Genomic DNA, 12,415 nt, shown 5'->3' with positions numbered 1-12,415 from the left:
GTTCTCGACTCGAGAAAAATTGCAATTAGTACCCCGGTACGACGTGCTGGGGTTCTAATGGCCATATGACTCTCAGAAGGGGGCCATTACTGGTCAGGTAATGGCCCCAGGCCTCCATTAAAGCCCTCGCGACAGTGGCCCCCCTCCAAGGGCCATATTGCCTAAATATGTTTTGATTTACAGTTGTTATAGAAAATCATTCACTCATGCTTCTATTAGGGTTACGGTCATGTCAGTGTTTAACAGATCCAGCAGCCTATGGCCTGCTACATAATCACTTCTTGAATCAAAATTCCTAACATCTCCCCCAAGAAACATTGCAATGCATTAAGTATTTTCATTTAATTTACGAAAGTAAAATACTGCCAGGTGCTAAAGACTAAGGCTTAAAAGCCCACCTTAAGGATGCCATGCATTCTCGTTCATGGTGCCTGTTTTTTTGTCTAGCAGCAAATCTATGCAACGGGTGAAAACTATAGTTGCTGCAACCACATGTGCCAATTTCCACAAACTGACTTATATGCAATTGTAAAAGGCCCATTTAATTGACCTACGTGGTTCAATTTTGTCTGCCGGTTTGACCCAGTTTACTTTTTAACTTATATTTATGGCCAATGTTACCAGTCTTAACTTATGTTAAAATGCACCATTTTCTGCAGGACTTTTAGAAAATGGTACCACAAGGCACTTCTCAAACGGCGTCCCCTGCAAATTAAAAATGTGCAACTCACCCATGTGGGCCACTTTTGATTTGTTGCCTGGATCTACTTTTTGTACCAGTCCAACCCTGCCTCTGCCTAGAATTCACACTCTTCCATTCAAGGTTCCTCGTGGTTTCATGTACGTCACCACAAACAAAAGGGGTGTGTCTTTCTTCCTCGACAGTGGGGTTCAGGCATAATGCAGCATTACCTGAAACCAAAGAGATCGAAGAAATGTCACTATTAGGTCAATCCAAAATAGGGTTAACAGTCTTTCCGATTCCCATGTAGGCAGCTAGTGTTCGTTGGTCCGGGAGTTTCTTACCAGATTGGGAGTCCTTGTCCCCAAGAGGAGAGTCACTACCAGTGAGGTCCCACTTGGCCAGACCCCTAGGGAGGGTTTTGCATAGCGGGCTCACCTCCCTAACCTCAAAGGGGCTGGCTCCCCACTGTGAAGAAGGGACTATTGGTACAGATTTGTCACAAACCCTACTTCAAGAACTGGACAAATAATTGGGCCTCACTCCCCAGTGGAGGCATCTCATTCCAGCAACAGCAGGGGATATAAGAGGGATTCTGCGCAAGGATCAAGAGGAGTGATGATGCTCGTTTCGGGAGTTTGGGGGAATGTTGTCCTTCCTGGGCCAATGGGCAGCCACCAATATGACTGTCAACTTTATGTTCCTGATTTTCTGAAGGATCCGGGGTTGTCACGACCCGTGACTCAGAACCCCACTGGCATGGTCACATGCCAGGTAGGCTTAGGACTCGGGGTTCATTTGGGGCCCCAAGGGCCTTACATTATCACCAGGGACTCTCCTGGAGTCAGTCCTGGAGCCTTTGGCGCCAAGCTCATATTTGGAATGGGACTTGAGGGGACTTCTTTTTGTGTAGAAGCCTGCAGCCAACATGGAGACACCCACACTGTCTAGTCCAGGGGTCTCCAACCTTTACGTTGGCTAGAGCTACTTGTAGTGGATGCCAACAGTGGAGAGCTACTAGCGGATGATATCGGGGTGGGGATATTTATAAGCCTCGGAATTTTTACCAATATTTTTTGGCTCGATTTTCCCCTCTATAAACAGATGGAATAACCTATGCCTTCACGAATATATTAAGAACTTCAAAAACCTCTTTGTTGCATTATTATTTATTAGTAGCTGTCTCAAAAAGACAGATATTTGTTGGACTACCATACAAATATCCTGTAATTTTTGTGCCCCTTCCTTTGCGTTTTATGCAGGCTTTCTACATGCTAGGCACACTATTATTTTCCAAATTAAAAAAAAGTAATTTCCAAATTGAAAAATGTTGCTTGTGTTCAAAAGTTTTCTTTGAAATGTTTTTTTTTGTCAGACACCACACATACTGTTATTTGCCAGTAAGATAGCTCAGCGGGTTGAGCGCTCGCTGCTGCTATCTGAGCGTGATCTGCAGGTCGCAGGTTAAAATCCCGGCAAGGCCAACTCAGCCTTTCTTCCTTCTGAGGTCGATACACGTACCAATTTCAGTTGGGTGATATTGCATGTAAATATGTGCTCTGTAAAGCGCTTTGGATTAAGGCGCTATATAAATAACACATCATTATTTGTGTGCCCCTCTGTGTTTTAGCACAAGTTATATTTATAAAGATGTTATATGCTTGTCAAACTGGTTAATCACAAATGCTTCTGTTATGCTGACGGCAGTTTTTAGGAAATTAAACTGTGGGTTCATGGGTGCCAACTTTTGATTTTCACAGGGGCAGAAATATCCTCACCTCAGCCCTGAATATAAGCAAGCAACCAGCCCAACCCATACCCTGGCCAAACACATTGTATAGCACTTTTTTTATAATTCATTGCAAAAAGTCATACGATTAACAACCTGTAGTTTTGAATATATAACATCTCAGCATCGGTCTGTCAACCTGCTGAACTACCCTGGTAGGCTTCTACTGTACAGCTTGTCTATGGATTGCTTAAGGTACTAAAAGTGGGTGTACTTGTGTCATGGAAGTGATTTAAAGTGGAAGTGTACGGTGTGGAATTTGGAAAGAAATTGCACCATTTTTTTAAATATTATTTTGAACATTTCCAGGCGAGCAGCAGTGCTACTGTGATATTTTCATTGCGTGGTCACAATGATCCTGATCCTGCCCCAGCCCCTCCAACATCTCTGGCAAACAAGAGCAGCTTGCTTAAGAAAGACTGTCGTGGGGGCGCACGAGGCCAACTGTGGTACTACAGGCGGCCTGCAGAAGCATAACGTGATACTGACATTTGTCAGTGGATTTACAAGCAGTTCCAAGTGGCACAGTAGCCAAGCTCTCTGCCTGCAATTGGGCCGACTAGGGTTCTGATCCTGAACACGGAACATGGCTGCAAAAATCACCATTAAATAATATAACTTAGGATAAATGTTTATTTTTTGGTATCTTCAGCGCGGGCGACTGAAAAGGCTCAGGCGAGCTACTAGTCGCCCGCGATCGACTGTTTGGCGACCTCTGGTCTAGTCCCTAAGAACCAGACTGTGCGGTGCAGTGTTTTAGGGTGTGGTAGCCCGGACTACTTTACTTGGACCTCTACAGGGGTAGGCTATATAAACCACACCCAAGCTAAAGAACGTGCTTCGCGTTATTCTGCAGCCAGCAGCGTGACGCTCATCATGTTCAGAGACCAGCACCCGGCGTTCCTGGAATCGCAGACCTGCAGAGGAGACAAAAGAACATCATTAGCAGTCCCAGCTTACCTGCAGCTTTCCATCCTTCGATCCCGGCTGCTCGCGGTCTTCCATTACGTTGGCAGCATCTTCAGGACATCACGCACGCACCGGAACGAAGCACCTGGAGGGGAGAGAAAAAAAGGGACAACGTTAAACAGGTTACTCACAGCAATCACAGCAGTAACCATAACCTCCTCACCTGGCTGGGCATATCTTGCCCGGTTCCGCTCCGGAAATCACTGCACGCCCAGAAAGACCATTGTGACCTGAAAAGGAATAAAGAATACAGGTTAGCCCAAAATGACATTAGCGCGCCGCACTTCGCGCTGAACCTACCTTTCTTCATACGCTCTGCGTCCATAAATCCCGGCAGGAGCCTGACCCAAGCAGCGCACCCAGCGAACCTCTGCACACCTAAGGGGGAAACAATCAGGGAAAGACATTAATAGCACAAAAGAAAAGCAAAGGCCTTCAGAGACTGCTGTAATCGAACTTACCTCCTTAAAGACACTTGAATGGGTTGGCACCAGTGAAGTTAACTCGGTCGCTTCAACCCGCAGAAAACTACGCGCCCCTGCGCAGAAAGCAGGATGGAGAGCACGCCAGACATCATAACAAGGTGAGGAGGGGGCCATCAGGTAGAGTCCAAGGGGTTGGTGGGACGAAACGAAATCTGTGCCTAAGTCCAGTCCTCCTGTGTTTTCAGGCCCACCTGCCATAGAAGACATCATCCCGAATTGAGCACATCAGGGGGAATCCGGCAACCAGGGCATATGGGTGTCCCCGTGGATACCAGGTGAGCGTAACAGGGGGGATTGGTAGAACTGAGGCAAAGGCACAGCCACAGGCCTCTGGCCACTGACTGGTGAGGGCTCTGTTACCCAAAAGCTATCGGCTCCTGAAATCTCAAACAAAATGAAGGTAGAGTTCTCAGCCGAGGTGGACATGTCCACCATGGAGATCCAGAATGTCTGTGATCAGCTGGAATGTTCCCAGGGACATCCTAGAGCACTGCAAAGGCATCATGAAGCAAGACACAGACAACAGACTTGAAGTTCAAAATAAAATACTTAAATGAAATGCCAGGATGGTAGAAGACCTAACTTGCCTTATGCTACAGTGGGGGTTCCCTGCCTGAATGAAACTAAGGAAAGTCTGAGTCAAAGAGTTCAACTTAAAAGTCTGTCTGTGTCCAAAACCTATACTTGCCCTCAGAACTAAAGCTAAACAATGTGTAGGGATGTCAGTTATACAATAAATAGCGTTTAACTAAATGTTCTGAGCTTCTTCCAGCTCTCTTTCAGCTCCCCTTCCCCAAGTGTAAAAGTTCCACACAAGTCTCAAGATTACTTTTCTCAAGTTCAAGGCAATACAGTTCCAAACAATCCTCTGGGTTCCCTTCCCCAAGTTTCAAGCAACACAGTTAAAAAACAAAGACTCCTTTCTCAAGACCACATGTGTAGTTCCTCAAGTCTCAGGGTTCCCTTCCCCAAAACTTTAACTTCACCACGAGAATGTCCTTGGTTTTGAGTATTCAGTGTTCAATGGTCTAGGCGCAGTTGTCAGACCACACGGCTCACCCATCACAGGTCACGCAACCAGGATCACTGGGCTCCTGAGCCCAAACAGGTTCTTTGGTACTTGCTCCTGTGCCCCAAGTCATCTTTACTTGGGTCCTCTTTATCGGCTCCTCTTGGTGTTGTGTTGGTTTACATTCCTCTGGCTTCTCTTTGTCAGCCTCGTGGTTCTGCCATCACCTGTCACACCCCTCTTGCCAGTCTTTGGCATTGCTGCACTGCATTCACTCTTAAAGTTAATTTTCGGGGGTGGGGAGGGGTTTCCTCATACCCCACCTTTGTATGGTGCTCTGTAACACTTGCACCCTTTTCTGTAATTCATTTAACATGGGCACCTTGGGTGTTCTCCTTATTTGCTTGGCCCATAAAGTTGTATTCCGTTCAGTATTTAATATGCTTGGTTTCATTCAACTCAGGTTCAATATGCATTCATGGCCGTTTAGTTTTAAGTTTCCATTCAGTTCGGTATTTAATATGCATTTGTTTTAATTAGTTTTAAGATTCCATTCAGTTCAGTATTAAATATGCATTTGTTTTGCTTAATAGGAGCACCCTGGTGTTTGAGCGTCCTCCCTGACACTCACCGACTCTCTGCATCTGCTTCTGGCGGTTACCGCTGCTTTTCCTCTGCTTCTGAAGCCGGGAAATTCACCTTCCGAGCCCCGCTAACTTGCTGTGTGTTTCCCTCTGCATGCCGGCACTGTAAATGCTTCTTGATGGATGCGTGTGGCATCCTCTCTTCTTTGGGGCACTCTCGCAGCTCCTGCTGCTAGCCCTCGTCTCGGAGGCTCCCAGACCTACCCTCAGTCCCTTCACCCTAGGCAGAGCTCTTCCTGGTGACTCCGGAGCCCCACAGTGCTTCTTCACTTCTTCCTGCACAGTGAGGCGTCTATCCCAGAGGAGAATGAGTCCTGAGCAAGTACAGAAGACGGAGCCAATTTACTGCTTATGGACTCATAGTTGTTCAAGAGTAACCCGTGCTTGATTAAAAATGTGCATGTTAACAATGCCTGTCATCCACCTGTTTTTATGATGTGCCTCTTAGCAGCCAATTATCGAATTATGGGAACACTGCTATTCCTTGCTGATTGACCAGACCTACCAAGAGGGACAAGTTCTCTGTGAGCTCTAGTGAGGATGAGCGTAGCATGAGAGGCGGTACAGTGGCGTGAAAAGCCTTCCTCCTTTGACATAACGCAGGTACTCCTGATGCACAGGATTTATAGGCACGTGATGATACTCATTTAGCAAGTCCAGGATAGAAACCAGTCTCTCTGAGAGAAGAAGGGAATGATCTTCTGCGGGGTCGCCATCTTGATTTTTATCTTCATGACGTACTTGTTTACCTCTTTCTGGTAGCCTCCCGAAGTCTTGTGCACCAAGAAGACTATAGGGAAGCATCCTAAGCTTTGTTCTTCCAAAGGCATTATGGAAATGGAACCCTTCTGAAGAAGTTCCCCATGTTCCTTAAAATTGTCTCTTTTCTGTGTTCTTTGTTAAAGGTGTAAAAAAAGTTACGTAACTGGCAGGTTGACCATGAACTCTATGCTATATCCAGTCCCTTTGATATCCTGCAGCTATCGATCAGTCGCAGATCCCTCCCAATGATGGAAACATGTTTAATCCTGCCACTCGCTGCTGGGTTCCCAGCATAGTCCAGATCTGTGTGTTTTCACTGGTCCCTGCATTTTCCCGGTCTCTGTAGACAGGTTCCTATGTCTGCTTCTGAATACAGGCTGACCCCATCCAGCAGTGGCCCTTTCTCTTGACTTTCTGGACTATGAAGGTCTTGACGTCTGTGGGTGCGATCAACTCATTTTACGCAGTGTTCCACAGCATGCTTCTCCTGTTTGAGGGCTCAATCTACCTTCTCTACTTATTGATCTCAAAAATGTTTGCTGCCTTGGACAGGTAGGCAACGTGATGCTGTTTTATGTGTGTTGTCAGTCATATAATCTTTAGCATTTATCTAACATTTGGCCACCATAGCTGTTCCCATTGTGAGGGCCACTGCCATACTTCCATCATATAAATCATGTCGGCTGGTGCATGACCTCAATCAGGACAGAGCTCTGCACCTTCCTCCATCTCTGGAAACCATCCCAAATCACTTGAGCTGTGCAAGCTGCTTAGGTACAAGTTCTCAATGAGAGCACCTGAGATTTCTTTTTGACAAATGAGTCGATCTTTCAATCCTGAATGTCTGCCTCACCTGGTGCCATCCAGGAGCAACCTGTCAAAAGGAAGAGCAGAAAATCTATCTCCGAATAAGTGGGTAGCTTATCCTCCCCTGTGAAGGGGGTAGAGCTTTCCCCTGAAGCTAGGAGCTGAGATAGTGTCAAGGTTCTCCACTCCTTCATCAGCTTCTTGCTTGTGTTTGGAATCAGAGGAATAAAGAGAGGATGACAATGAAGATGATGATGAGGAGGGGAAGGCACGTCCTTTTAATGCTACCTTCCCTAATGCTTATGGGAGGCAGCTTCTTCTCTTCTCTCAGTGTTTCGTGATCAATTCTTTGTTCCTTTCCAACGGCGTTGGTCATTTTCACCTTCGCCCTTTTATGTAGTGGGGGCTCTGAGAACTAAGAGGAGGAAGAGCTTGTCCCACTGCATTTTGGCCGATCAGTATGCTTACCCATAATAATGAGAAATTGACCCCCGCTCTGCCAGGAATTCAGAGCACCTTTGGTGTCCTGCTTGGACCACAGATAGCAACACTGTTCCTAAAACAAGTATTCAGCTTTGCCTTCAAGTGTTCTGCACCATGCAGACCCATTCCAGAGAATGGGATTGCACCAGTCAATCAAACCCACACTCCTCTCCCGCATTAGTGCAATGCACAGATTTGTTGCCACTGGGAAAATAAACCAGCAAGGCACATGCCCCCAAAGCTTCCACATCCCACACTGGTATGGGAGTCTGCTCTAACCCCACATTGCCATGCCTCCACTCCACCCTTATTGTCTACCCACGTGCTGCAATCCATGAGCGTCCTCTGTGCCATAACATATTGGAGGTTGGACTCTCCCTGGACAGCCCTGCTGCCCGGATATCTCCCTGGAAAACTGACCCCATGTTCCTGTCAGCTGCATGTCCATGTTCAAGCCGACAGGTGACACCTCCTTAACTGGAACCCTGCAACCCTAACCACAGCTGGTGCCCAACTGGAGCTGAAGGAGATCTACTTTTCGTGCTGTTTCATCAACACAGCGTCCTCTTTTTCCTGATCTATGTAGAATAAACCAAACAGATTTGTCAGTGGAATGACTTTATGGTGGGACCTCATGAAAAACAGTAGGGTTATGGGTGAGTTAATACCTTTTATATTCGGTGAACCAATAAAGTAAAAGGTATGTCACCCTCAAGAGTAAGGCCTGGGACGGCAAAAAGAGATGTGGAGATAATGCAGTATACTTAAAGATGTATTTCATAGGGGTACTGGCAGTGGGTTCAACCTACTCTTCTCTAACTATTAGTTTCCAATAGAATAGTAGGCTGGACGTGAACTGTTTGTAAACCCTATTACTTGCAGCTCTTTATTGTGTGATGTAACATAACATGAATATTAATTTCCTTTCAAGCAGTGTGCATATTTGTGTGTATATAACTGCAATATATATATATATATATATATATTGCAGTTTTTATGATGTGATGCATTTATGTTTTTCTATAAACACTTTATTCTCGTATTTAATTTCAATTGCAATAAAAGAAAAAACATAACAAGAATTAAACCAAATAACACCCCCAATCTGATATCACAACTATGCCTCAAACAAGATCCTTCACTCCGCCCAATCTGGCTTCAGACCTTTACGAGGAACTGAATCCTGCCTAGTCTCCCTCTGGGGCGACCTTAAAAGACACTCCAACTCAGATGGTTGTCGCCCTAATCCTACTCAACCTCTCTGAAATGTTTGACACCATTGACCACTCCATCCTCAACGATAGACTACACACCCTCGGCATCAGGGATTCAGCTCTGAATTGGATATCTTCCTTCTCCAACAAATCTCAGAAATTACGCATGCCTTCGTTCTCCTCTGCTCCCCACCCAATTGCCCAAGTAGTGCCGTAGGGCACCTCACTCTCACTGCTCCTCTTAACCTGTACCTGAACCTGCTGCCTGCACTCATTCGATCCCACAGTCTATCGTGCTACAATTACGCAGATGACACCAAAATCATCTTCAAAAGCCCTGCATCTACTGCCACTGATCTCGCAACCTGCCTCTCAGAGATCGAACACTGGATGATATCCAGCAACCTCCTACTCTGGGCAAAACAGAGATCTTGCTATGTGGGACGACCGCCCTCTTCGCTCAGCCCACCGCCTGGCTGCTCTGCCTCACCTCCCCCACCTCCAACACAATAAAAAAAACTCAGATGCATTATGGACACGGACTTGACTCTATCACATCATATCAAGTCTGTGGTAAAATGCTGTTACCTACCCATTCGCATCTTCCACTGCCTTTTTCATTACATGACCTTCCCACACAAAGTGTCTGTGATCATTGCTATCATCCTTTCACGTCTAGACTTTGCTAACGCCCTATACCTAGGGCCCCCCTCCCCATCACAGCTAAGAAAACTCAGAGTAGAAAACTCTGCCACGAGGCTCCTCCTAGCATTAGGCCCCAGAGAACACATCTCCCCTGCCCTCCTCCTTCATTGGCCTCTGATTGGACAGTGATCCTCCTTCAAGGAAATGTGCATCACCCATCAAGCCTTTACAACAATGGACCAGAATACCAGTAGCATACATTCACATGCTACAGGCCTTACAGAAACCTCAGATCAGTCTCAGCACTTCTTTTAATCATTCAAGTGACAAAATCATCCCATATGGGGGGGTTCCTCCTTCTCAGTCAAACCACCCACCATCTAGAACTCCCTCCCATTAACCATCCACCGCACCTTGCCTTCAGGAAGGCACTCAAAGCCTGGCTCTTCCCCTCGGCACCCTTGCAAACTTAGTCTGGATCTCACGCCTAAATAGAGCGCTAAGCGACGCCCACCCTCCCTCGTGGGGATTTCAGGCACACAAGAGGAGTCAGTTAGGTGGATCATAGCACTCCGTCCCACGCCTATACGCTATGCACCATATGACTAAAACTAATATGCTTCAGTACTTCTTCACAAGCCACGCATGCACTGCATCCCACAGAATACAGCCGGTCCCACGAAAACCTAGGTCCAGCTGTTCACATGGTAGTACACCTGTGAGATAGATGCTATCTGTCTATTCCTTGTCCTAAACATACATCACCCTTGACCCCTAAGTGCCACGACCCATAGAATACAGCTGAGTCCCACGCAAAATTAAGTCCAGCTGCCCACATAGCTTGACTATTTGACGCATAACCCGTTCCTCACGCAATATGGGCTGCTATTGGAGACCCAGCCGTTCTCTAGCTACCTTCTATCTGGCAATAAATGCACACATGCATTTTACCACTCCTTTCATTACTTTCAACACAGACTACGGTCTTCTTAAAGGGCGTTCATCCTCACAGCACTTCGAGGCCTTGCCAATGGCAGAAGGCACTATACAAATACCACCTAACACAATATAATTTACCAAACATGAACTGTCCTAACAATGCACAAATTGTGTGTATACCGGCCAAGATATTTGATCAACCATGTTTCGTGTAGAGGTTAACATGCACAGAAAATCTGAACTAATCAGGATGTGCAAAGGACAACAGTGTTTTTATATTTTTGAAGGAAGAAATTCATCATTCCATAGTATGCTTTACCTCAGTGTAAACAAGTATGATTTTCAAACTGTAAGCCGAGGACGCCCCTGGTGTATGTTTGTGATTGTAAAAAGAAATAAGTGTTTAGATTTTACTTGCTAATCTCCACTATACACATGATTAGTTAAGGATGTACAGGTTCGCAATTGTTGATTTGTAGAGCAGAAATGTAGCATCATTTGAAAAAGCACTATAATGTTCGTTGAATATCTAAAAATGTGTTATTCAATGCATCTTGCCTCAGGGCAAAACTCCTTGTCATCAACTCCATTGGTCCTAAACCATAGCCTGATTGGGGTGAACTTGTTACACATTAAAGACTGCGGTGGGGTTATGATGGAAAATGTCCCGCGACTTGTCTTACACGCATAACCAAAAGGATCACTGCCATTACGAAAGCGGATGCAACCACAGGGCTTCAGGTGGCTGGACATGCTGAGTGCTCTAGAAGAACATCTATAAAATGTGCACATTGCGGCACTGAACTAAGGGTATTAAAAGTGGGATTGGTGATACAAATTGGAAAGAAGGGTAGTCATGACGCTAATTCACCTTTATTGGTTTTATACTAGGAAGTAAAAAAGAAATTGGATATGGCAGCGAGTAAGACGAAGAGCTGGAAGGACAAAGTTGCCCACCATGAAGGTTTGCTCCGATTGGTACAGCCGGGTAAGTTGGAGCCAAACCTACCTCGTTGGACTTTTCTTGAATCTCTGCTCATGTTGGTTGTGTGTATCCGCACATGACGCGTGTTGGATTATTGGGCAATATTGACCTAATACTTATGATATCAGAAAAGCACTAACATCTACTGACAACATTGGTATTTTCAAGGGCAGGACTAGTCGTTACACAAAATCCAGTAAGGTTTTCCTCCTATGCAGAATCGAAATAGATTTACATAGAATGAATTTTGTTCACCTTATTTGCATATTTGTCCTCGACTTGATTTTACCATTTGGTGGGTTGACAAGTCGGGCCATTCAGCTCTCTTCTCCAATGATGAGCTTGGCGGTATTGAAAGCTATAGTTGTGAATATAATCTGCACTAATTACAATGAAAATTGAAAAAGAAATCCTAATATATTTGAGCCAAATAGATATCTGAGGACTTTCTTGGACGCTCACCATGTGGAACTTATTTTCAATATCATTCAGAACCTGCAAGATTATTTCCTTTTTATTGATATACCAATCTGCAAGATGTTTTTTGTCTGTTATGTTTTGAACAGGTATATTGTGTTCTGATGTTTGTGAATCTGCTTAGATAATATGCTGTGCATATAGTCTGACATCTAGTGGAAATTGTGGAGTATTGCATCTTTTTTTTGAAGCTTGAAAAGGGACGTTGATATGGGCGTGACTGTAACACTATCCCTAATGTGACGTGCAATGTACCCAAAATCTGGCACACATCGAGGTTCCAACAGATTGTGTTTTTCTGGCTATCTAGTCAGTCGCACATTCTGCAGAGCTTGTAAGAGTTTTATATTGCTGTTCTCTATTTCTTCAGTCGTTCACTTGCCTTCGACGACTACTCAAAGGCTGTTCGACACCTGATCTTGTCCACCAACGATCCATACAGTGACTGCTTGGCGACACTTTTCCACGTGGCCTTGGCCCTCCGGCCCGGCCTTTACAATAGGGAGCGCGGGGCCCTGTTTGTAC

General features: G+C 45.4%; 1 protein-coding gene across 1 annotated transcript in view; it reads left to right on the top strand.

The window, feature by feature from the left end:
- SWAP70 (switching B cell complex subunit SWAP70) overlaps positions 1-12,415 on the top strand; it is a 774,099-nt gene that overhangs the window by 707,188 nt on the left and 54,496 nt on the right. The window contains exon 11 of the mRNA XM_069623664.1: positions 11,320-11,416. Coding sequence (XP_069479765.1) covers positions 11,320-11,416 — 97 coding nt within the window. The remainder of the gene's footprint in view (positions 1-11,319; positions 11,417-12,415) is intronic.

The sequence above is a fragment of the Ambystoma mexicanum genome, chromosome 11 (genome assembly GCF_040938575.1).
Source record: "Ambystoma mexicanum isolate Mex_15411 chromosome 11, UKY_AmexF1_1, whole genome shotgun sequence".
Lineage (NCBI taxonomy): Eukaryota > Metazoa > Chordata > Amphibia > Caudata > Ambystomatidae > Ambystoma > Ambystoma mexicanum.
This window is presented reverse-complemented; position numbering and strand designations above follow the sequence as displayed.